Here is a 26,017-nt window from a genome sequence, read left to right as displayed (position 1 = left end):
TTCAGTTAACCACAAATATTCGTCTGCCAGTTCTCTCATTATCATCTTGGGTCAACCCAGGCTTTGATCATGATTGCTCGGGCTGCGATCATGTTGATATCCGAAGACCCTCCACGAAACTCATACGATACTCGAGCACGACACCTCGCTGCTATCGCTATACGTCCTTTTCGACATCGACGGAGCTAAGGCTGATGAACCCACATTGATATACAATGGTAACCGATGGAGGAGAGTTGACAAGGACAAGATCCAGGTCGACAGATCATACAGAACGTCTGGAACCGCAATTGCTTCGAGCAGCAGAAAACGACAATGTTGAGAAGTTACGCGATCTGCTTGCCAGCGCAAGGCTCAAAGGCCAGCTCCAAGAGCATCATCTGCGCATTGCGTTGATGAGGAGTTCGGAAAAGGGGAAGGTGGCTGCAACGAAATATCTTCTATCTGAAGGGGCACCTCCTGACGGTGCTCCTGGAAATCGACTTTCTCCCCTCCTGCGCGCCGTCGATCGAAATCACATCGCAATAGTCGCAGCACTACTCGAGCATGGCGCAAATCCTGAAACTTCGGACAAAAAGGGAAGAAATGCGCTGATGACAGCTGCCTGGAAGAACCACTACCACATTCTCAATTCGTTGATCAAGCATGGAGCAGATGTGAATGCAAAGGATTTGAGGGGAAGGAATGTGCTTCACAATCTGGCCGCCGATAAATGCAACAACTGGGGGGACGACGTCATTGAAGTGCTTCTGAGGCAGAATATCTATATCGACGACGAGGAGGGTCAAGACGAATTGCAAAGGACACCACTTCATTGGGCGTGTGTAACTGGCAAGAAGCGCCTAGTCGAGCAGCTTTTGACCCGGCCTAAAGGGCCAAGGGCGAAGATAGATGCGGTTGAGGTCAGAGAGAAGACTGGTCTGCATCTTGCCTCTGCACATGATCGTGACAATATCGTGGAATTCTTAATCTCGAACGGAGCGAACGTACATGCTCGAAGTGATGGTGGGTGGACACCTCTACACAATGCCTGTGCGATTGGCTCAGAGAAGATTGTTCGTCTTGTTGTAGAAGCTGGCGCAGATGTCAATGGGAAGCTTCTCAATGGGATGACGCCGTTGCACCTTGCCGCGGAGGGTGGGCATTTGTCTGTTGTAAATTATCTTCTGACATTCAAACATCTGAAGAGAGCCGCCCGAGACACGTTCGGCAGCACACCGTTTTTACGAGCAGCCCAGAATAAACGCAAAGACATTGTCAGTCTTCTCGCACCTTTCAATAACCTTGATAGTTTATCTTCAGATGCGCTAGGAGCATGTAATGGATTTAATGCAACGATCGTTGACTTCGGCGATTTTCGTAACGAGAATAAAGTCCAGCGGAGAACAGTCTTTGAGCTTTTGTATGGGAGGGATTCTGTCAATCCTCGTAAACCTGCCATGACCATCCGACCCGATAATAAGGCAGCCTCTTTTCGATGGATACATCTTCCTGCGAACAATATGGCATGGGTTGAAGCGCTGTTGACAAAGTTGTTCATTGAAGAGGGCGCGAGTGATATCGAAGGCTTTAAAGCTCTTGAGAGGTCTTTCAGCCACCAGCATCGTGGGCAACAATCACACTCACACTTCATGCGACCGTTATGTCAGAGTACGCCTCGAGCAGTCAAAGTCGTGGAAGCTGATGCGAAGGACGAGAATCCGAGGCCACTTCCCCCTCCTCCTACGATTGTTGTCAACGGGGCTGCAGATGCTCGCTCGGTTACGACACCTCGGACTCCCACACGGGGATCGACTTCCGCTTCTGGGGATGACTGGCTGAAAGATACACCAGGCTCTGGAAAAGAGCATGGAAAAGGGTCACAAAAGGAGAAATCCAAGAAAGGCCATGACAAAGCTCAAACCAAGGGGAGCAAGTCTCCGAAAATTGGAAGCGACAACGCGACCCCTAAGAACTCGAAAGAACAGAGAAAGGCAACTTATTTGCACCAGAGCAAAGCCCCTCGTTCTCCAAGTGCTTCTGGTCGACGAGATGCTCCGCTTATGCTGAAGGAAAACGTTTATACCTTTATGCCATATTTGCATTTTGAAACAAATCAGAAATGTCAGGAAATGCAGCGTGCTGTAAAACAAGCTGAAATGATGAGGTCGTCAGCCCCTCGCAACCTCAGCAGGGCGAAAACCTTTGATGAAATGCTGATCCGTGCTCACCTCACATCGTCAACCGTATCTCTGCACATACGGCGTACCTTGGATCAATCTTTCTATCACAACATTGATACGAAGTGGCGGGATCTAGATCAGGTTGTGTATCGATATCAGCTAAAAGATACAGAGCCCAATGAACCGTGTGATCCCAAAGTAAGCAGCTTCTCCACCTCTTGTCTCTGCATGGGTCATATCTAACGCTTCTTTTCGTAGATTGTCATGGTAGATCAATTATGGATGTGGGTGCTTGGAAAAGACCTTGTTGTTACCTCATTTCCCCAACGTTGGCAGCAGCCTAAAAACGATCCCTTGAATGTTCTTGATAGTATCATCGAAGATATCAACGACAAGACCCGAGACCCTGTTAAATCTGTTTATGACCTCGCTATGATTGTCACTAGCAGATGTACCGGAGTATTCGATCGACATCGGATGGGTGATGAAGACTACCAATTTCTTGACATGTTCGAATCAAGCATAGGCAACGCCACAGACAAGGAAACTTTGCTCTTTAAGGAATTCAATGAAGCAAGCGCGCAGGCATCTGCTTGGCTGCAGCATAACCGTCGACTAAACCGACCTTCTCGAATTATGCAACCTGCCTCCTATGCTTATTCAAAAACTCATGATCCTGCGAAGTCCTCCTCTGAACCAGACATCCATAACTTTGAGGATTTTATTCGAGGCCCAATGTTCGTCGATAAACTCTTAGATATTGGGCAAGAGACTGATCTTCTTGCCGAGACGAAGGATATTCGGGACGAACTGAACATGATCAAAAAGGTCCTTGAAGACCAACAATCCGTCATTCCTACCATCGAGGCCGCAATCCTCGACATCTATCAAGAAGAGAAACGCAATCAGCAAGAAGTTAAAAAGCGGTTTGCCGAGCAAATGAAAACTGTGTTAACTCACATCAAGGATATAGACCGAATGGACAAACAAGCAGAGCGAATATATGCCTCCGTAACGGACATGCTCGACTTGAAACAAAAACACGCAAACGCTTTCGAAGCCCGCTTTGCTCGCGATCAGGCTACAAGCACAGCGCGTCAAAGTCAAACGGTAATGGTTTTTACCATCGTCACGATTGTATTCTTGCCAATGTCCTTTATCGCTGCTTTCTTTGCTATTAACATACGCGAGTTCCAACAACGTGATGGCGGTCTAGGCCTTGGATACGTTAGCAAATACATGTTCGGCATTGGTCTCTCGATTTCAATCCCTATGATATTTGTAGCGTTCTACCTGGATGATATTGGCGAATTCCTTCGACGTCTTAGGAACTGGAATTCTGAAAGGAAACGTCTCAAAAGGCAAAGGCATTATTCTGGTAACGGTGAAGTAGATGGACTTAACCTGGGCATTGGTATTTCCGGTTTAGAGGCTATGCGTATGGAGCAAGTCCTAAGTGTACGGAAGAGTGCCGACACGGAGTGGGTTCGTGAGAGACTTAGCATGGGTCAGCGGCCGGCGACGGCCAGGAGCTCAATTATCCGCCCAGTGATGAAGAGGGAGATTACTGGGTTTCGGATGCGAGAGAGCGGAGATATTGAGCGTGGAAATCTATAAAAGCCATGTTGTTCGAAATCTGATATTTATTAAAGGAGTTGGCATTGAATATATGTTGAATAACTCTATGGGAACGCGGGATATACCTATTTGTGGACTTATTATGAATGATTACATTTTACAATATTTTCCGATCCAAATTTTGCTTTGGCAACAGATCATTGATGAAGTTTTTCCCGCAACCTAGCTCGCGGAGGACAGAATAAATCGACTTCGCATAGCGCTTAAGGAGTCTCCTTTACTTGACAAAATGGACGGACCATATAATCTTGTTCCAGCTTAATCCACTAAGTATGCGATGTCTCGTTTACACAATCGAAGAAAGAACGTGTTTCAACTGCCACTATTTCATCTACCACGAAGCAGATGTGAAGTGTCACGTGTGTAGCACCCACTTCAGCACCTTGGAATGTTGAAAACATGAATGTATGGCTTCTTAGAGTCGTATTGCTAGCATGAGTAGCAGCCTTCTTGTTACAAGCACCTAGAAAACAGTATCCATAAGCCGCTGGAGAGGCAGTAGTCACGTTATGATGGAAAATGTCGTGGCCAAGCGTTTCCCCTTGACTGTTTTCGCAGAACGCCGCATGCAGTGAGCGGCATGTTCGGAAAATAATTATACTTTTGACTCCATCTCTCCATGTCAAAACCACGATTCCTTTGGGTGGTATTTGACCTCATCATCTAATGCAGACTATGATATTCCCAGCAGCAAAATACAAGTTCTATTTGTCGGCTATGTGCTTCGTCGCATGAGCTCGTCAGGATTCTGCATCCTGCACCGAAACTCAGTCTAGAAAGTCGGTCCATTCCTCCTCGCTCGCTTTAGAACATCTCCATACATTGATTATGGTGAGTTTCGTTGTGTAGGTCCGCCGCTCACGGGATGCTCAGTGCACCTGGTTCATATGTATCGTGAGGACTTTCGATTTGTTGTTCCAACCATTTCTCTTTGTCTACGAGCAGCCTCTCAGCTTGTCCGAACCGCACAGCCGCCGAGAAGCTCTCCTCTTAGGTCACCAAGTGTCTCGCTGTGGCGGGCTGTATCGACCCGTCCTTGTGTCACATTGAGCCACCACCGAGTATCCCTAGACACGAAAGCTGGTGATTTTCCTAGACTTCTTGTGGCTAAGCTCATCGTGTATTCGGCCCATTCCGCAACAACTGACATAGTACGCCGAAAGCCAAAATGAATGATAGGTCCTGTCACTACATGCTTGTATCACGAGCACTATTTTCGGTGCTTGATATGCATCGTTGCTGCACATTAAGCTGAGAATTGAAGCGGCTGAATCTGCTTGTTCTGGAGGAGTCGGTCTTCGAATTTAAAATCCTCCTTGTACGTTCCGCTGGGCGTTTTCGAGAACATCGTTATAGTGTTGGATTACGAAGTAGGCATGCTTTAATTTTCCTGTAGGTAGCCGTGTTCTACGGCCTATCAATCGCGCGATATTGGTACGGTCTCTAAACTCTTCGACGTCTTGCGAGCTGCGGAGGGGTCCTTTGATAACAATGTGGATTGTGTCCCGCCCTATGTCATGGCTATCTTCTTCAACTTGTATTCAGTTATAGTTGAGTTTGGACTTACAGCTCTATGTTATCATGGAATTCGTGGCCGTCTGGGAATACTGTATGTACTGAAATCTTCGCATCTCTGGTTCAAGGCAGATGAACACTCAGTGACTTCGTCGTAGAGTCATGTTGCAGTTTGATGGAGTGTATTAATGACCAGTGACTACCAGTTTCCTCCACCTGAGACGACGTTATGCTACCATCAGAGACTGGTCTTCACATCTCACCTGTGTTCTCCCCAAAGCTCAGTAGGAGCATCGTGGATGATGGGGGCGTATCAGCTGCATCTGGCGAAGAGCAAATTCAAGCTGCAAGTTTCGCTCGAAAGATATCATCAAGAGCTCTTTACAACACACCCGCTACACCTCAGTGTACTATTGGCTGTAATTCAATGATAGAATGTTCTTTGTGTGGATGTGGTCGCGTCTCGCTCGCGTCTTGTAGCGAAAGTCCTTTGTTAGAGCTCGGCCCAGGACGATACTCTGGATTAACTCTTTATCCCCGGCCACTGTTTACACCAGTGACCCCGAATAGCGCAAGAGTAAACATTCACCGCCAACCTCGCACACAATCACAGCTCCCAGGCATACAAGGCAATATTACTGATCCTACTGACCTTGAGGAAGATACGCGAGTCTCTATTCTTGGCTTGCGTGAAGGGATTACTAGGAGGTTAGAGGAGACAGTTGTGCCGCAGAATTCTGCGCGCCAGTCCCTAAAGATGCGGATGCTTCTGGAGGACGTGGAGGAGTTGATTCAAGTGACTGACGCGGCCTTGAAAGAGGTAGAAGTCGCCCTCGCCGACGCGAAAGCTGCTCCCAAGCTCTGGCGTCCCACAACTCCGCCAATAGATATATCACAAGGGGAGGGCAGTTCTCAGAGAGTGCTGCCTGCTGCTGCTCAAAGCTCCCTAGCAATTCCTGAGGTCGCTGCGCAAAAGCCGCTGAAGGCTACACAAACCCTGAGACGATCAACAGCATTGAGCTCAAAGCATCATAGCAAGAAGTCCATTGAGAAGAAGCAAAAGAAGGAATCAAGTGTGTTGAAGAACCTTCAGCGAAGCCGCGCTAGGTCTTCTGAGCGTCGCCTTTCGAAATGGACTCTAACAGAATTTACAACAAGTATTGCGGACGCTTTCAAGCTCAAAGGGTTAGGGAAGAAATACCGTGGGATAGAAGGGGAAAAAACGTTGACTCCAGAAAGAATAAAGGAGATTCGGCAAGCAGCAGTGTCAAAGGATACAGCAAGAAACTCTGCGGACTCGACCAGAAGCAACAGCTCAGCCAGGTCTGACACGCCAACGGATCCATTTCATTTGGAAGAGCTGGCCTCTAGACTGGATGCTAACCTAGAAAGAAGAACATCAGAATCCAGGCAGCAAAAGCTGTACTCAGATATCCAATCTCTGATTGACGAGCTTGAAGTGGTCAGGGGGCCGGACGAAGCTACCCCGACAGAGGATCACGAATTGCTCCTTCCCCTGACGACAGAAGCACCCCTTCTCCCCGCGCATCTACGCACGAATATCCACAAGGAATCGAATTCCATGAATATGGTTCTACCCACTATCGGAGAACTATCGCCGTTCAACTTCTCTACAACCCGTTTCCCATACGGCACTCCTTCCCAATCTCCAACGGTAGCAACTGGCTCTGGAGCGGCATCTAAGTTCATAAACAAAAAGACACCGCTTCCACAAAACGACCAAAAGAACACATATCTTCCGTCCACTCTTTACACTCGGCTGTCTCCGCAATTTCTTCAAGGGCCCATCCAAATTTCCAATAGCAGCATAAAGGCACGTCGGCTAGAAAAGAGCTATTCTCCTTTACACACCATGTGGGAGCAAGAAGAGCCAGTAGACTGGAACGCATTTCAGATGGCCACACTTGGCAACTCTCTCCCAGCAAACGAGTCAAAAAGCGAAGAAGACGAGGATACTAAAGAGGATCTTTGCGAGTGGTGGGAAGCTCTCGCTGTTGGTCCTCCTGGAAAGCTCGTTAAGGGGCAAGACAAGGATAAGCCGGAGGCTAAGAGTTCTGCTAGTTCAGGCATATTGGAGGTGGACGAGATAGCTAGGGGAGATATGGATAAAGACGCCAAACAAAGGGCAGAAGCTTACTTCCGTGAGCTCCAGGAGTTGTCTTCAACTATGGCCAAATCGGCATCACCACTTCGGGGCCAGTCTCGTCAGCGCAAGCCGCGGCCATTTGATTTGGGCCACCACAACAGAAGAGAACTTGATTCTACATCTACGACGGCCATCAACTCTCCAGAGACACCAGGAAGTCTGCCACCGAGCCCAATGTTTGATCTAGCGGCGGCTGGTGAGACGAGCAAGTCGGGAAAGGTTGAAGAGGCTCGTGTTCCAATGGGCTTTAACCTAGGACATGACCTGGGCGATTATTTGAATTGGGAGGCAAGACATGTTCCTGCGGAGGACAATCCGCTGATGGACGATATCTACGACTCATGATTAAATGTTAAAATGATGACTTGTGGACCTAGAATAGAGGGTCAGGGTTAGCTACACCTCGCGTTGTTTCAGCGAACCAGCGCTACTTCTCGGTTTTAACTTTGAAAAGGAGATATAACAATGTTGGATTATGAAAGGAAGGATAGCTAGTACTCATTAAATGAGATTGAACGAAAATGAATCATATACACCTATGTTCAGGAACTTTAGGGCCTGTTCGTTTAGATATTACGCTACTAAATTCTCTGATTTGTATGGAAGGACTAAAAAGCTGATCAGGACCAGCTTATTTCTATATTCTCACGACGAAAAGCGACACATTTCAGGCTCTTTAGGCTCTATAGCCTCTACCGACTATAGGCTTTACAGGGTCTACAGACTTTAAGTCTATAGGCTCCTCTACAGGCTCTACAGGCTTAAGATCTATAGGCTCTACAGCCTCTACAGGGCTCCGTGTCCAGGGCACTGTTTTAAGGCCTATCATGTAGTTAAGGCTCCTGTAAAGGCTTTGTGACTTGCCAGGTTGTGTGGTTGGACTATAATATAAGAGGTTTAGCCTAGTTTAAATACCTACTAAACTCGAGAGTCTCATTATAGAATATGGTACTAAATTATCTGAACGAATAGGCCCTTAGTCCTACCTCTATTGCGAACCGAACCCTTCAAAGTCGATAGCGCTTGTCGACAACGTTTCTGACAAGCAACCCACATAATGTCATCCTCTATCCTTTAATACTGTTTAACCATACTCTGATTGAAGTGCAGTGTGGGTACTTCCCCTTTTTAGTGAAGTGTTGGCGGGGAAGCTACTTTCAATTAAGCGAGAACAGAAAGGGCAGTTACGGCCATCACTCCCGCCTCAACCCAAATTACTTACTAGACATCTGATCCCTCCGTTTCTCAAGACTTTCTTCTTCATCTCACACTTCCATCATACCTACCAAACATCCTCGACTGCCCAAAGTCCATCACCACGACCAACACATGAGAAGATACCAAGTCAAGCAGACGTCCGAATCCCAATCTTAAGAAGAACATGCTTTGGCTGCCAGCTCGCATGCTTTTCTTGCTGGTTGTGTCATTGAGTAGACTGCGCAAGCATTCTACTCAAAGATAGATGGTTTCTCTTTCAAAGAACACTATTGCGCGATTCTATGACGGCTAACGTTAATGTTGTTCAACCCTTCACTGGCTCTTAAGAGCTCGCTTGATCTGCGTTAGCGGTCCGCGAGGTTGTGTGATGTTCTCAGTGTGTACGGTTCTTAGTATAGTTGAATGATAATGTAGAATTGATGTGAAGAGAGGACGCCGGACGGGGCCTTAGTGATAAGCGGCGTAGTACGTTCCTCGCCTTAAAGTAGAGTCAGCTAACGGTTAATAGGTAAAAAGCTTAAAGCCTATCGAGACCTCGTATAATGCTTTCATTTTATTCTCCGCTTTAGATACCTCTATTCGAGCTTTTTAAAACAAATTTTCTTTAGTTCTATCTCTTCTATAGAGTTTATTAAATAAAGGTTATTTACTAGAGCTATACTAAGACTTCTTTAAATAGATAAATTAATAAGTTTCTCTAGTAGTCTTTTATTCAACTATTTATTATAATAATATACTTATTAATTTTATTAGTAGTAATATTATCTTACTTTTTAAATATAAATTATTACTAGTTAGCTTTAAAGTATTTATATAAATACTCTTTTATTTTATTTTTATTCTTTTAAGTTAAAAGCTTTTACTTAAAATTTAAAAGTAACTAATTTCTTTTCTTTTAAAAATATTTATAAAAGTTTATAACTAATAACTAAAGCTATAATATTTAATTTACTCTCTTAAATATACTAAACTTTTATCTTTACTTTAAAATCTAGTATTTATATACTTTATAATCTTTAAATTTTTTTTATTTAAGATTTTATAGTATTTATTTCTTTAAAATCTTATTATTTATTAGATTATCTTATCTTTTTCTTTATAGACTATAGTATCTCTAATTTTATAAAGTATTATATACTCTTTTCTACTAATCTTCTTTAAATTACTTCTTTATTTTCTCTAGTATTTTAATATAGTTTATACTTTTTAGTTAGTTAAATAGTAAATAATAGATTACTTAATAGTTTTATAAAAAGATAATATATTAATATTAATTATATATAATTTTTAATAGTCTTTAATCTTATAAATAAAGAAATTCTAATAATATAAAGAATAGAAAATACTATTTAAATTTTTTTATTTAATTATTTCTTAGTTTAATATAAAAAACTATATTAAAATCTAAAGTTTATATATATATTTAGTTACTAGATAGAATAAACTTAGAGTATTAATTAATAAATATATTTTTTTAAGTTAATATATTATTTTATTTTAAAATTAGTTATAGATTTTTCTAGATATTATTATAAAGTTTATTATAGCTTATTAAGTTATATTCTTACTACTTAATTTACTTTTTAAAAGAAGTAATTTCTATATAGTTATAGTTTATTTATTTTTATAAAATATTTTCTTACTTTATTTTTATACTTTATATATACTAATATTATAACTTAATAACTTTATTATATTAAAAAGTATTTTTAGTTTATTACTTTAATTATTTAGTTCTTTTAAACTTAGTTTACTTATTTTTATTATACTATAGTTTTTATAATAACTTATACTTTTCTCTTATATAATAGCTTACTATAAACTAGCTTACTATTAACTTAGCTTTCTTTTAACTTTTACTATATTTAACTTAGTTATTTTTAAGTCTAGCTTCTAATTAGTATAACTTACTATAAGTATAACTCTTTTTTAGTTTAACTTTTAATTAATCTTTTATACTAGTTAATTTTTAATCTCTAGCTTAGTTTATTTTAAGTTTAGTTTACTATAACTAATATAATTAATACTAAAACTACTAGTAGTTTACTTAAATAAGTTATATATAAACTTTTTTACTTTTAGTTTATAGAAGTTTAATAATTATCTAAGTTTTTACTTTCTTTTATTTTTCTTTTTAGTTTTATTTTATAATACTATTATCTTAATTTAAGCTAAACTTTTAAAGTTTTTAATTATAATAATTTTAAAGTTCTATTTACTATAATATACTAAATCTTTAATAGTTTTTAAAGTTTATTAAAAGTAATATAATAGTATATTATTATATACTTATATAGTAAAGAGACTTAAAGTCTAGTTTAAATAAAATCTAGAGATATTAAAGTTAAATATAGTTTAAGTCTATTTTAAGTTAAAACTTTAAGTATATAATTAGTAGTTCTTTCTATATATATACTTTTTATTATTTTATATTCTTTATATTAGATTTAGTAAAACTTAATAAAATACTAAAAATATTTTACTATATATTTCTATTTTAGTATCTATAAACTTATATTATTATAAGTAATAAAGTAACTAGACTATTTATTTTTATATTATAGTAATATATAGTAAAAAGAATTTATTAATAAATTTTATAATTTACTTTTAATTAAAATAGCTTAATATCTAAATAGAGTTTTAATAATTCTAGAAATTAAATAAAGTTATAAAATAATAGAAAATACTCTCTTTATCTTAATATCTTTTAAGTTTTTTAATTCTTAAAATAAGTCTATAGTTAATTATTTTAAAAGATATTACTTATAAATAGAATATATTCTTTTTACTTTATAAGTAGTTAAATACTAAATAATTTTAATAATAATAGTATTAATATAGTTAGTTCTTTAAGAAAAATAAAAATTATAGTTAATATATTTAAAAAAAAGTAAAGAAGAAATATATTAAGCTTAAGAATCTAGTCTCTAATAATATAAGTAAATATTTTATATATAAGCTTCTTGTAATTTCTATATAGAAAGATTTTTATTACTCTTTACTAGCTATTATACTCTCGCGATATTGTTTAGCTCTTATGCTAAATAATTATATATATAATAGTAAGTTCTAGAGAGAACTTACTAGTATCTAAGTCGCTACTAACTACTAAATATTTCAAGTCGCTACTAACTACTGAATATTTCCAGGTTCTATCCGCCGCCGTTAAGATTGAAAAGTTGACAAGTGACAATAGTACCCTCCCACATGATGCTGATTTCGTCACTCTACGAGCCGTGCCCACTACGGGAAAAGACATCATGCCATGTTCCAAACGAATTTCTTCTTCTCATTTAATTTAGCGACACCGTTGACAACTAAAACCCGCGTTGCGTTGTCTGAACCTCCAGCTATTCCCACTCATTCTTGAGAGAATCAATAGGCAGACATCATTGTTAAGCAACTTAGAATAAGCCCCGAAACTCGGAAGCGTGGGTGAGGCTCAACAGCGTATCTACTTCCCAAAATTCTGCGGGAGCTCCAATAGCTCCCGCAATCGTCACCAAAAACAATAAAACGCATCTTAGCGTCTTGTCAAAGCCGACAAGGCTGAGCAGCTGAACAGCAAGTTCCACCAAATCTGCCTCTGCAGCCGTCGATTCCGGGACCCCAGGACGCTAGCCGAGTTGCAACTGGCTGAGATCACCCTCCCCCCTGACGGCAGCTTCTCCATACGCGAACACTGATTCATCTCGTTGGTCACCTACTCGTAATTTTCATTCCGTTTTCGAATCATGGCTTCACGATAGTGGACCGAGGCGTATTTATTTTGGAATTTTTCATGCAATAGCTATGGGACGTGTTGGGTGCAGTGTCCAGTGCGACCCGTGTTCGAGCAGATACGCGGGTTCTTTTATATTCTGCTTTCAGCTCTTTTTTTTGAACCTTTACGCCTTTCGTTGAATCCTTCATTCTTTGCGCCGCCTACCAGAATCGGTTGTGACTGTTTTCAAGATGCTAGCCAAGCTTCAGTTGATCGCTGCGTTGCAGGTGTTCGGAGTTTATGCAAGCGGATTTGCAGACATCGTGCTTCGAGAGGTTCTGCTCCCACGCTCGCCTGCGCCAGGTCTCGTGGGCGATGCTGTGAATGTCTTCAATGGAAAGCGTGGAATTGAAGCACGGCAAGCTCCAGCATCCGCCTGCGGAACGGTGTTGGATGCTATCTCCATCTGCGAATCGTTCAGCCCTGGATTTCTGACTTTCGCGCCGTCAAGTCAGGCACCTTGTCTTTGCTACAGCAGTGGTACCTGGAATCCAAACTTCTTTGACGGAGCGATTTCCACCTGTAAGATTCTCTCTTCAGAATACGCTTCAAAGGACTAACAATATGATTCAGGCGTCTCGTATGCCAAAAGTGCAAGCCCAACAGACTACTCTGCAATCGCAGAATTGAACGGCTTCTGCACCAGCGTAGGAAATGTGCGTGCGGCCACAGCTTCTTTATCAGCTTCAACTATTCGATTGACCGGCACGCCCACCGCCAGCTCAACGACCATATCATCAGCGACAAGCGCCTCCGCATCTTCAACGTCCCCAACCATCACCTCAAGACCAAAGACCACCAGCTCCCTCGATTCAAACCCAGGCTGTTCCACCGTCTCCCGACTCATCGACTCCTGCAGCTCCGCCACACGCGGATTCACAGACGCAAGAGTCGCCTCGCAGGCCGCCTGTCTCTGCTACAGCTCCTCCACCTGGTCGCCCGACAACTTCGACGACGGCGTGCGAACCTGTGCCGAGTACGTCAGAACTGCAGATCCGACCGATTACTCCATTTTTACCGCGCTCAGTGGATTCTGCACTTCAGCTGGTGATGTGCTCGCTGCCGTGACCGTTCCGACCACACGCGCGCCCCTTACTGGAAACCCGAATTCGCCGACGGTCACTGGGACGCCGAATACGGCTGCCGCGAATGGAGGGGGAGCTGTGACCGTCACTGCGGGTGCTGGTCAGACGAATCCTCCGGCTTCTGGTGCGGGCGCGAATAGGTGGAATGGGGTGTTGAGTGGGGTATTAGCTGTTGCTGTTTCTGCTGTTTGGTTCTTGTGAAAAAGTTAGCTGGATAAATCTGCTTATAAAGGCTGCTGCTATAATGGTTTGACGAATCTGGGAAGTAAACTCACGATCAAATTTGCTTAAGCGATAATGTAATGACTATGATTCCAAGTCTGCGATGACTCAAGAGAAACACATTCTAGAAAACTTCGCAATCACCTCTGAGTGTTTAAGAACTCTTCACATAGGCCTGCAAACTTCGCGAGGCCAAAGGAGATTTGTTGCTTTCTTTCGTGTATTTTCCTTAGTCAAATGCTAGCTCTTATACTCTATACATCCGTGGACAACACCAAGTCCGCTCTCATAGGAGATCTCCAGCAGTGTTATATTCGTCCCTTTCTACCTTGTATCCTCGCCGTGTACTAGATCTTAATGATTAAAGGTGCGAAGCCTCGAGGATTTGTTTCGTAATCTACCTTCTCAATTATCATAGGTTGACACGATTGCCTTGCGTATTATTATTGTTTATTAATTGCAACACTATACTCTACAGTAGTTTTTTATATACATACAGTAGTACTCGTACTATTCTAACAGAATATAACAGCGGGTATCAATAATTTGTTACAAGGTTGTAGCCTCCAAGAGCCTGCTTCCGACTTTACCGTCAGCAGATTTACAAACGCCGTATGTTTCAAACCCCAGAACGCCTAATTCCCTGCCAGTCCACCTTGACCAACATTAGCACTTGTGGAATGCCCCCAATAAGAAAATAAGCATGGATGCGTTGGTAGAAATTTTCAACTCCAGAGTTACGTCCAGTAGCCGATGGTGTTAGTTATGTTGACTTAATTTTGATTTGGGAGCATGTTAAAGACCGCCTGCGGCCAAGATGAAATTGATGACAGATCTCCAGTAAATTGACCATGATCCATGGGACCGGACGTTGGTGTATGCATATTCTGATGGATGATTCCCATCCCACCAGTGTTCATGTCATTGGGCCCGAGCTGGACAAGGCTATTGACAGAGAACGGCTCGCTCATTCCAAAATTATCGACAGCTTCCGCAGTATAGACACTCCATGCTTGTGGTCCAGCGTAGTGAGCAATATTATCTCGCCGCTGAAAAGCATCATGGGCCATTAGAGGCGTCTGCGCAGCGGCTTGATTGGCCTGGCGAGCGAATCGTACCAAGTCAGAGGCATCCTCGACTTTGGTATTAGATATGAAATTGTGGTTACTTTGCGGAGGATATGACGAGTGTGGCAAGGTTCCAGAAGCCTCTGTGTATGGTTGATATTGAGTTGATTGCGGATATGGATCTTGGTGCTGTTGTAATGGTACAGTCAACGGCGCATATCCAGCCGAAGTGCTGCTGGTTGTTTCGAATTGAGGGGTGCTTTGGTGGGAATAGTCAATGGTCTTGGTGTTGATGGCATTGACAGATCCACTATCCAAGGAGATTCTAGAAGTGGACTCCGACCGGGCAGGCATAGAATTGAAGTCATTCAGCGGCCTGTTTCTAGATGCATCCCGGCCTGCTAAACTCAGGTCCAGCTTGGTCAAAGGCCCCATTATCACTTCCCTCACGGCGTCACGAAGCCGGAAACCCGAACCTAAATCTGCGTTAGTCACATACCGCTTCAAAAGAAGGATAGAAATACCTAGCAGCTGCCCAACACTACCCAAGATCTCCAGCCAAGCCCCCATGTCTGCCTTCAGAGATTCGACCTCCAGACGAGAGATTGTATCTCGTCTTTCATATTCAACGAAAAGAGTAGTTGTTAAAGCCATGACATAAACGGCAGTGTTATACCAGGTCGTGTCAAGGCAATTGTATTTCTTTAATTTCTTCACGGCTCCCAGCATCTTCCGCGCGGACTTGGCACAAGTTTTTAGGCTTTCCGCATTGAAGGTCTCGTCATTGGTCATTGACATTGACGGATGACGAAGAAGCAAACGAAATTCATCTGCCCAGACCTGCGAGTACAATGTAAATACTCGATCTTCCTGCTCCTTCCCGTTGACTAATTCAGGCGATAGCGCATCTTCCCATGCTTGTATTTTTGCCTCTAGTGCATTGACGGTGAGGACGTACTTGTCGGGTCGACGACGAACGGCGTAAATTGTACTGTATAGCTCCATATACAGAGGGACAATCTGAAAAGCATGGATGCCCACCTTGTGCAGGCATTTTGCCTGCGACAATCCGTTGGTACCGTCCTGAATGAGCTGTTCGTCGCTAATCGGGTCGGGGATTTCAATATCATAATCTTCCATGCGGAGCGACATTGGCCGTCCAAGCTTCCCACTTAGGGTAACGTGGATGGTCAATAGGGACCAAAAGATACGCTTCCTCATCTCGATATCCAAAGTCGTCAAGGGTTCCTCGAATGTACAGCTTTTCGCAGACCGGTGCAAATTGAATTCCAATGCACGTGAGAGGGTGTGCTGCGTTAAAATCCAGCTGGCTCCAGGCTTCGGGAAGTTTCTCAGGTGAGAACAGATCATTGTCAATGCTTGTATATCTTGGACTCCGTGGCTACAAGACAGGTGGTAATACTGACTGAGCGAATAATGGTAATGTTGATTGGATAGATCTTGTTGTCGCTTCTCAAAGATGCCATCGTCCGTTCTGTTTCGGCACGCTTCTTGAAAGTACATAATAGCGAATGCCATATGCATCATGACATTTTCAGCCACTCGAGGTTTGAAGTTTGGGTCGTCAAACCGACGGTTTAACTAGAAATATCAGTATGAGTTTACATCAATGATCAGGAATTTCCCTACCAAGGCCACGAAAGTCGGTTTGTGGAGAAAGGGTATGTAAGGGTTGATCATTCGGAAGTACCATTCGATTCTGATAAAGGCTTCATCTCTAAGTGGCAGAGGGGGTTCTTCCATGTTCTCGTTGACGTTGAGAGCTGTCTGGAGGAACGACTGATATGATTTGTTGTATAATCTTGGGTTGAATCCGGACGAACTTGGCTCATCCATGTCAAGCGACTCGAAATCAGCAATGTCTATCTTCATACCCAGAATGGACAGCGCTGTGCCATTGATGGAGCTGAGCCGAGAGCTTGCTAAGGCAACTCCCAAGTAATTGTCTGGTGTGCGTTCCACTTCACAGGACGGGCTTTCGTGTGGTAATGTCTGCGAAGGACTGATAGAGTTCGAGGTTTGAGGGGAGTCTGACGTTCCATTGCGATCAGGCGTGGGACGACTGATGGTTTGGTCAACAGAAGTCAACCGACCATCTTCCCGAATCCCATGCGCTTTCAACTGTGCTTTCAAAACTGCAACTTCATGCTCCAGACCCTCAACATATCCGCGGTGCATTGGACGGCCGGAGACTTTGTCAGTGGTAATACACTCCTCGCCTTTCGACAGACATTCGGAACATCCTCCAGGAAGCGAATCGCATTTTGTTTTCCGGACCTGTTACGCAAATTGAAGTGTTAGCAGACTGAGATGTGGCATAGGAGTACATGGTAAGACAGAAGTATTGCACTGACGGACCTTGCATCGATCACACGCCTGGTTTGTCCTGCTGCTAGCCGCCAACCCCTTCTTGACCTGCTCCGAGTACTTGCCAGGACTTTTTGACCGGCCTGCGCTTGATTGTTTCTTGCCTTTCATTATAGGACCCTCCTCTGTAGAGGCACTGCGCTTCTTCCCACTCATTGGAACGGACGTTATGGTTGTCGTGTGAGGTGTACGAAGCTCTTCTGCGACGAAGGAGGGTTCCTTTTCGACCGAGGAAGCTCCCAATTCGTAGTTGCGGGCAATTGATTGGTGTCGATAGTCGTCTTGCGCGGTTCGCGAATGGTCGGGGGTTGCGTGAGGTTGTTGTCCTTTGCGAGGCACGATACTCCCGGAGGGAGTGGGTAAAGATGCAGAATAGACGGTAGGAAGCTGATGATGGCCATGCGATGGGATGTTGTGTTGTTGCAAGGGGAAGCTTTGTTGAATAATGCGTTGATCTTGCTGGGAAGAGGAGACTCCCGGGTCTTGAAAGGATGGTCTCATAGTTTTGGCGGGGTTGCTGCCAACGCTATGAAGACACTACCCTCTGTCCGGCCCAAGCTAAAGCATCTAACAACGCAATATCTAGAGGCAGAGGCGGAAATGTAAAACTACCTCGGAACTCGAAAGGCTGGATAATTGTAAAATTTGTCACGAGCCGTGGCTCCTAAGAAAGGATGTGCTCAAAGCGAGGCACCTTCTCCGAGTTACTGTCGTTGGTTCTCAACGAAGAGGCTCGGCGGCACAAATCACCACTACTAAAGTTCAGGCACTCTGGCATACCTTTTCATCCTTGTCTCTATACTTTGAATGATTGGAAAAGAGTGGACCAGCTATAAAGCCACTTTCCAGGGCTCTCTCGGGATAGACAGGCAGTTTTCCCCTCGAGCCACTGCCCGCTTGCTACCAACAAACCTATTGGGAAGGAACTATCGAGACACGCTCGCTCTACACTCGAGTCGAGCGAGTGGCGGAACGCTTTTAGACAGGACAACAGCAGACTCCAATAATGAAGCCAGCTCTATGGGTTGAGGAAAGCCATTCAATTTTCCGGCTGCATGGTTCGCACAGATACGACACTGCCCAGACTTTCCCATGTGGAAGATCATGGGCCGTCAGACAGGAGCAGCCAGCCGGACAATACCCATTATTACCATCCCATGTGCTCTTCCTTACAACGCGTCAAAACAAAGCAAAGACTCGTGCGTGGGATGCTCCACATCTCCCAGCAATCAACTTAAGCTTAACCAATGTTGTCTGGAGTCCTGTCGTTGCTAGTGCCGGTAGATGAAAACTCAAATGTTGAATCCGCCACCATCGTCTACCCCGAAGCAAGCTATCATAATTTCCCGCTGGCATCAGGCCCAAGTGTTGAAGTGTTCCGGGTTCTGGGGGAAGGGGTTTCGCAACTGAGAAGTTTGGTACTCTACAGAGTACTTGGATCGTCTTGGTAATATCGCTGCATTAATGGACCCTGATTGCTTTTTTCCGCCCCTTTGAACTTCTCCTCCATCTATTTTGGTACGCAGGCAGGGGTGATGGTCCAACGATGTTTCGCAGCGTTACTTCGTAATCCGTCCAGCAATCGAAGATCTTCTGACCGAGAGCAGCGAGAACAAACGTCTTGTTCTTCGCAGGTGAAACAATTTGGCATGAACTATGATTTCTTCAGCATCTCAATGAAACGATTGGAAGGGTTCCGAGGCGTTCTGTGTTCAATTTGGCTTGTCTTGGTGCTTTAGCACGGGTGACAGCGTCGAGTCCACGAGTCTTTGTCAGTGCTTCCAACCCCGAAGGTTTGCATCCCCTCCTGCACCTGCCCTGTGGGTGCTTCTTACACCAATCAGCCGACAAGTTGCCGACCACCACTGCCACTGAACAAGGCTGGAATCACTTGCAGATATCCATCACATCCACCCTGAAATTGAACGTTCGCAACACAGCATTCGAGACTTGTTGAGCCGCAGACTAAAGAGATACAACGCTATTACAGGAGACCTGACGGCAAGACACGAGGCAGCTGAAGAAACAAACGTGACAACAGCATTTCCAAGAACACCCCACCATGTCGCTCCTCGAAACAGTCCAGCTCGAACACCTCCCTCCCGGCTACGACATCAGCCTCGCTCTCTTCCGAAATGTGAAGAATTCAGCCTTCCTACATGAGCAGCTACTTGCCGGAAACACGGAGTTTGAGTATGCTTTGATCGATGCCAGCGTGGTTAGTTGTTCCTTCCCAACCTTCGCCGTCCCGCTTTTCTCTTATTTGTTTATTTCCAATTTCCACGTGACAGAATGGCTTTCCTTTGGACGATGTTAGACAGTTCTTTTGCTTTTTCCAAACCGTTCGCTGACTTTCATTTGCTAGCTTGTGTCCCGGGTTCATGCTCTAGCCGCCGTTTATCGAGCGGTGAGCGACCTGCTGGGGGGCAGGTTGAGAAGTCGGAATGTCCATTCTGAGATTGTGTTCTCTTTAAGTCCGAATAACAATGTAAGTACCTTGATACTCAATAACGGTTGGCATCTCTATGAAAATTCTTGCGGATCTCTGGTGTCATTTCCGTTTCTGGAAGCAACTTAATCCTTTCGATAGCTGCACGCTTAAGTCTTCGCATTCTCAGACTACATTCCACGCTTTGCGTCTTGCTCAAATAGCAGCACTTCCTCATAATTCCTACTTTAGTTATACCCCAAGCAGCTTCCTGCCGCGCTGTAGCTCTTTTCCAAATTCATCTATTTACGAACCACGCTGACACAATTACCCAGATTGCAGAGTCATTCCGTCGCTTTGGCATAACACCAGCTACTACCTCTCTCCTAGTCATCAAAGTATCTCTCCCGCCAAGTTCGACAACAGATACCTCTACAGCCTCGCCGCTCTCCTCGCCCGACATTCAAGCACATCTCGCCGCCAACATCGAAGGCGATTCTCTTCCTTTCACTGATGCTTCCATAGCATCTCTCACCGACGTGGCAAGGATCAAGAAGATCTACAAGCTAAACAGTGGTGGTGGAGCGAAGAAGACAAAGGGAGCTGTCAATGGAGCAGGAATCCATGGTGGTAATGAAGATGGGAACAATCAAGACGAGGTGCATGAATTAGAAGTTGCTGTACTAGGCGCTATGGCATTAAGAGGTTCTAATAATTGATTTGTCCATCTTAATTGCGTCTGTTCTTCGTGCCAAATTGCTTGTGAGAGTAGGTATTCTATCTCAGCTGGCAGATTCAATAAGGCCTCGGATCCATACAAGTCATCTTGATAGCTGAGCTACCTATCAGTACATTGAATCTTTACCCTCGATTTTGCAGCTGCTGTGCCTTCTACTATAATTACAAGCGTTTCTCGGTACTTCTTACATGTCTTTGAGCTGTTGACCTCGTTCGCCGGTTTAAACGCTGCAGGAAGTCAGCTGTGTATTCTTTGCCCGCTTGTTAAGTCTTCTACCGGTTCCCGCCATATTGGCAACAGTTCAACCCAATATATTGCTCGATTCTTGAGCATCTACAATTATATCTCATAGCACTACTACGGTATCCGGCATTCTTTCTGAAGATGTCATAGCAGATTGTCTGTTAGCTTCTGCGGTCTATGGTCATCAACTCGCTTTCCTGCCTCTACACGCTTCTCAAACAACCGCAACTCCATCCACAGAGACAAGACATATACTGTTGCTATCCAGTTTAAATGCCCAACTTGTGATCTATAGTTAGATATCAAGGCGGTAAACCACCAGTTCATTGATTGGAAAACAAAGGTTACAAGACACGTTGGGGCCTGTGAAGTCCTTAGAATCGTCTTTGAGCGATTGTCGTCTTGGGAGAGGTTAAGTTTTGTACACTGGAAGCTGGGTATGATACATCCAGGAGGATGTAGTATAACTGAAGCAGCAATTTAAGCTCATGCAGCAGTATTGCTAAATATTACATCGTGATCAGAAAGCAGCTGAGTATGGTTGCAAATCGAATCTTTTCGGAGGATCAGGTATCATATCACTGCATCACTGTCACCAATATCATAAGTCATGTCACTGTTATGGGGAATCGAATCTGTTTACTAGACTAGCAAGTAATAGTATCCAACTCAAGGATCGAGACAAGCCCTCGTCCATGTTCTTTTCATAGAAATCAAATCCCAACTCGAGCTATCCAGAAGACTGAAACTGCCCAAACTGTTGTAGAATATGAAGTCCATTTCAAATAAACGCGCAATGTGACCAATGTATGCCGGAAAACCAGTAATACCAGCACAAATCCAGATCGTCCGAAACAAAGGTCCAGGAAACAATCTCAAAATCAAATCATCTCCACCAGTGTGGATGCAAGTCGCCCAGCAGAGCCGCCACAAACACCGTTTTAGTCCTGTAAAATATGCAAACGCCAGATCAAAGTCAATCTCCGCCGTGTTGGATGGCAAGCCGTCACAACTCCACGCTTCCTCTGACGATGCGAGCGCCAAATCAAAAGCCCTCCGTGTTGGATACCAGTTGCCCAGCAAGCCATCACCAACTCCATGTGTCCTGTAAGTATGCTAGTTCAATACCAAAGCAAATCCCCGCCGTGTTGGATGCCAGTCGCCCAGCAGAATCCAGCACAAACTCCGTGTGTCCTCTAAGTATGCAAGCGCTTTTTTTTGTCGTAATGTTCGAGAGAAAAACAAGATGGTGATCCTAGAAGATCATTCGCAAAGGAAATTCAAAAGGAAATTCGAAATATTTGAAAGGGGAATCAAAGCTATTGTGGTATCATCCGTATGTGTAAACGCCAGTTGCGCCAGTGCAGATGTACAAGTATGTAATGTCGGAGGAAGAAGAAGGAGAGTCTTCCAAAGCTCTGTTCTGTGGATTTCAGGAATCAATCAGCATCGTAGATATCATCGAAGATGTCGTAGTGCGCGTCTTGCTCTTGATCGTACGTCTCATCTTCTTTGACTTTCGCATCACTGCTCTCGGCAGGTTCCTCCTGTTGGCTTGCATCCGAGTCTTTGACCGCCGTCTCAGTACCCTCCTCGTCCTTGACTTTGGCTGACTTCTCAGCGGCATCTCGGAGCTTCTTCATGCCTGGCATGAGCTGTTGACCATCCCGCTTGGCACGGTACGTGATGCCCTGTCTCTTTCGCGCCAAAGATCTCTCCAGATTGGCATTGCCACGCATTCTCTCCTCGTACGGGATGCGGCCCTTATAGTATTTTTCATAGTTTCTGAACTCGCCGCGCAACTCCCAGAGCTTGGTCCATTCATCCACTGTGATGCGGATTCTTCGCATCTCGGGATTTGGTCCTCTTGGGCCCAAACAGCTGGCTAGGCTCGGATTTTGTGGTCGGTCAAATGCCTTCACATGAAGAGCAGGTATGACCCCATAGCCGGGGCGGATCTGCCTAAGCTCATCTCTGGTGAGGTGTTCTTGGATCTGGCCGTGGTCGAATCTGTGTTTGCCTTGCTTAACCTTTGTTCCGCGAGGTACAATAGGAATCGGTGGCTGCGATGAGGTCGGTGGGAGGTTGGTATGGAAGGTCGTGAACAAGCCATTCTTGACTGGAGAATAGCTAGTTGTCATGGGAGGCGTCTCAGACTCTGGTGTTTTGATTTGGAAGTCGCTGAAATCCGAATCGTCATCTGAGTAGTCCATACCGGCATTGCTTCCATTACCAGACTTCTTTGGCTCAACCTCGTCCTCAAAGATGTCTCCATAGCCATGCTCACGGCGTTCTTTGGTAGCCGCTCTATGTGGTCTGGGACTCTTCTTGAGAAGCGCATCTTCTTTTTTTGCGACAGTGCTAGCTCTCTCAGTGCGAGCAAATTGATATGGAGTCGAGGGGCTGACTCTGACTCTGTTTCTTCTGCGGTATGACCGCTTTGGCCCGCTTGGGAAAGTATCGTGCCTGTTCCACTCATCCTGCGAGAACGGCTTCTTGCGAAGCTGCATAAGTGCAGTATATTCAGAGAGAGTCAGACAGACCCTGCGTTTTCTTTTGTGCTGCCCAGTAGCAGTATGCGGCTCATAGCCATCTCTGATAACTACAAGCTCAGCCTCGGTGACAGCGAAAGGTTGTAGCCCCTTTCTCTCCTTTGCAGGCTCCTCCTTCGCAGGCTTCTTCTTGGCTGGCGTAGACATGACCGGACTCTTCAGGCGAGTGGTAGAGTCATCGTCAAGGTCTTCTTCTTCTTCTTCTTCAGACAGCCGACTAGATTCTCCAAATTCTTCATTCTCTGCGGTCAAAGAACTGTCGGCAAATGTTTCTTGGCGATGCCTGCTCTGGTAGCTAGACAGGAAGGAAGAAGGATTTTGACGAGCTACGAAGGTATTAGGAGGTTCTGCGTATGCAGAACCCCCGTTTTGGTAGACCGTGGCATTGTTGTAGCCGTATGGCTCATCTCTGGAGGACAGGAACTCTGTGGCATCATTTGCAACACTTGTAGAAAAGGCCCCATTCATGTTTGGATTGTGCATAAACGGTTCGTTTTCGTAGAAACCCTGGGGAGGCTGGCTCAGATAACTTGGGATAAGCGTTGGATTTCGAGGATATGAAAACATGTGAGCTTGGTGGGCCCACTGGCGATTTGGATCCGTATTGAAACCGGCATTTCCTAGAATATCATCAGTCAAATGGGTTCTTTACAATGGGACAGACCATGTACTTACCAACACTCTGATCGAATAGGGCATTGGTGTGGAGTTCTTGTTGAAAATTGTTCAACATTTCGTGTCCCGTGGGCTCTCCCAGACCGAAGTCTGCGTCGGATTGGAAGTTAAGGGGAGGTGACTGCCAGCCCACCCCAGGCCTTCTTCGTCCTTCACGGCCGTCCATTTCAAATATGTGTATGTCCTAGCAGTAAACTTCCGTAGCCATTAGCCAGAGGATGAAAAAGCTGCGGAAGTCACTTTACCTGTTCGACACCACGACGTTGCCCAGGCTCACTCTTCTGGGAGGTACAGGACTTCAGAAATACGGCTAAAGGTGGTACAGTAATCTGCAAGTATCTGGCAATAGTTAGCAATAGAGCGGCCAAGTTGCGGAGTCCAATGGACTGCTTCACGCCGTTGCACGGCTCGACGTCGATAGAGGTCGAGCCGTTGAATCGATCACCACCCCCTAAGGTAGAGAGATCTATTGGACACGGGAATTCGATCATGATGGATCTATGGAGAGGAGGGTTGACAAGCACAATACTGAGCGATCAAGTGGCGGAGGTCAAGATACTTACAATGGGGGGAACCGCAGAACGGTAGTTGAGCCGCGAGGCACCAACGCGTAATTAGAGAGTGTTGCTCTAAGAAGGTAAGCATGATATCAAAGCCGATCTGATCGAGGGTACTGTAGCAATGCTGCTGCGCAAAGCGACCAAGTTGCGGAGGCCAACTTACCAAACTGGATCCTAGTCGAAGCCCGCCCGGCACTGCGCGAATCCTCTGTATCCTATGGTTTGCAGAACCAGCCGCAGAGACTACAAGTATATCTGTTGATGTGAGCATTATTTCAAACTTGATCTGGATGCGGAGCGTTCAGCCAGCGCCGCACAGTGTGGTAGCTCACCTGTTTCTATCTGGACTGTCTAGACAGGTCTCTCAGTTATTTGACAGCGGAGTTGTGAATTGGGGTGCGAATACTTCTGGGAAAGTTCACGAATACGACTCGTGAATGGATGGTTGGATTTGAGAGAAAGACTGGTTGGCTTGGGGATCAAGTTATATAAATTGCGCTAAGGAGGGAGGGCTCAGTTGTTTATTCAGATCGCGCTAGCGACCTTCTGCTAGCCCCGCTCTTTATTGACAGCCTGAATATCACGAGGCCATTGTCTATCGACATGACGCACTTTCCGGTCGCAATTGTTCTTCAAATACAGTTCAGGAGTTGGCATTATCTTTATATAGGGAAGCAGTGCTTCAATGTTTCTGCTGAGAAATCATGCTGGAGTATTGTAACTAGCTCTGATACTATCCCGTTATATTGTATTACACCTCACAATACTACAACGTGTCAACAATGCTCCTACGATTGTAGAAACGCTGGGAAAGTGAAAAGGGGGTCTAGTACCGGAATTCGGTTTTCCTCGCTTAACAAAGGTTGACATCCCGATTTGGATCCCAGCCACCCAACGACAGTCCAAATCTGGCTTTCTCTACGCTGTTACGAGGTTTTAAAATGGCTGATAGTATCTGTAATGGATCTTTATTCTAGGAAGTTCTCCGGTGCCCCAGTAGAATCCAGTTCATTGCGGATAATTTCAACTTTTGAGCCCAAACTTGCCAATTGTAAGAGAACGAGCTGTAGATTCGAGCTCAACACTTCAAAATCGTGCTGTTTTGGTGGGCTGATTGTTGAACGCTCACCTTCAATTGCATCTCGCGTCAATAGCTTCCTGCCATATGCCTCAACGAGTGGCTGGGGGTAGATTCCCCCCCGCACGCCGGAACGACACCTTTCCGTAATTGTTGCCTGGAGCAACGTATTGTGATTGTCTTTTGCTTTCTACATAATGATTCACATCGAAAGCTCGTAAGCTAGTTTTGAACCTCGTCTGATTGGTGGCGCAGGCGCAATGCTTGATTTGGATGACCTAGTCACGAGCCGACAACAATGCTTATCGTAGTTTACCGCCATCAGAATAACTTCTCCGTGCTACCACTGAAGCATGTTGTATATATACAATGATCATAAGCTTGCGTATCCTGTATAGTGCTCCAACGCTGCCAAAATCGTATGCAATGATGATGATGATGAAATTCATTACTTCCAGGTGCTCCTGAGCCATGCCAGGGTGTACAGTAACGTCCTAAGCTACGGAATTACCCT

The 26,017-nt window shown here is 44.6% G+C and overlaps 7 protein-coding genes across 7 annotated transcripts; 5 read left to right on the top strand and 2 right to left on the bottom strand.

The window, feature by feature from the left end:
- Positions 1–215: 215 nt before the first annotated feature.
- Positions 216–3,779, top strand: GLAREA_03691 (Ankyrin repeat-containing protein; the record flags this gene model as incomplete). Its single annotated transcript, XM_008083944.1, has 2 exons — positions 216–2,360; positions 2,421–3,779. 2 exons carry the CDS (start codon positions 216–218, stop codon positions 3,777–3,779), a joined length of 3,504 nt encoding a protein of 1,167 aa, XP_008082135.1.
- A 1,765-nt stretch (positions 3,780–5,544) lies between these two features.
- Positions 5,545–7,827, top strand: GLAREA_03690 (uncharacterized protein; the record flags this gene model as incomplete). Its single annotated transcript, XM_008083943.1, has 1 exon — positions 5,545–7,827. The coding sequence occupies one exon, from the start codon at positions 5,545–5,547 to the stop codon at positions 7,825–7,827; it is 2,283 nt and encodes a 760-aa protein (XP_008082134.1).
- A 4,830-nt stretch (positions 7,828–12,657) lies between these two features.
- GLAREA_03689 (uncharacterized protein) lies at positions 12,658–13,752 on the top strand (the record flags this gene model as incomplete). Its single annotated transcript, XM_008083942.1, has 2 exons — positions 12,658–12,988; positions 13,040–13,752. 2 exons carry the CDS (start codon positions 12,658–12,660, stop codon positions 13,750–13,752), a joined length of 1,044 nt encoding a protein of 347 aa, XP_008082133.1.
- A 794-nt stretch (positions 13,753–14,546) lies between these two features.
- GLAREA_03688 (Zn2/Cys6 DNA-binding protein) lies at positions 14,547–17,729 on the bottom strand (the record flags this gene model as incomplete). The annotated part of the gene is made up of 4 exons (XM_008083941.1): positions 14,547–15,316; positions 15,365–16,442; positions 16,491–17,138; positions 17,220–17,729. 4 exons carry the CDS (start codon positions 17,727–17,729, stop codon positions 14,547–14,549), a joined length of 3,006 nt encoding a protein of 1,001 aa, XP_008082132.1.
- Positions 17,730–19,290: 1,561 nt separating this feature from the next.
- On the top strand, positions 19,291–20,375 carry GLAREA_03687 (uncharacterized protein; the record flags this gene model as incomplete). The annotated part of the gene is made up of 3 exons (XM_008083940.1): positions 19,291–19,446; positions 19,594–19,716; positions 19,992–20,375. 3 exons carry the CDS (start codon positions 19,291–19,293, stop codon positions 20,373–20,375), a joined length of 663 nt encoding a protein of 220 aa, XP_008082131.1.
- A 1,068-nt stretch (positions 20,376–21,443) lies between these two features.
- GLAREA_03686 (uncharacterized protein) lies at positions 21,444–21,749 on the top strand (the record flags this gene model as incomplete). The annotated part of the gene is made up of 1 exon (XM_008083939.1): positions 21,444–21,749. One exon carries the CDS (start codon positions 21,444–21,446, stop codon positions 21,747–21,749), a length of 306 nt encoding a protein of 101 aa, XP_008082130.1.
- A 328-nt stretch (positions 21,750–22,077) lies between these two features.
- GLAREA_03685 (uncharacterized protein) lies at positions 22,078–24,356 on the bottom strand (the record flags this gene model as incomplete). The annotated part of the gene is made up of 3 exons (XM_008083938.1): positions 22,078–23,810; positions 23,866–24,049; positions 24,111–24,356. The coding sequence occupies 3 exons, from the start codon at positions 24,354–24,356 to the stop codon at positions 22,078–22,080; spliced, it is 2,163 nt and encodes a 720-aa protein (XP_008082129.1).
- Between the last annotated feature and the right edge of the window lie 1,661 nt (positions 24,357–26,017).

Source organism: Glarea lozoyensis (genome assembly GCF_000409485.1).
Source record: "Glarea lozoyensis ATCC 20868 chromosome Unknown GLAREA2, whole genome shotgun sequence".
In the NCBI taxonomy this organism is placed as follows: Eukaryota; Fungi; Ascomycota; class Leotiomycetes; order Helotiales; family Helotiaceae; genus Glarea; species Glarea lozoyensis.
The sequence above is the reverse complement of the archived record's forward strand: the minus strand, read 5'-3'. Positions and strand labels throughout refer to the sequence as shown.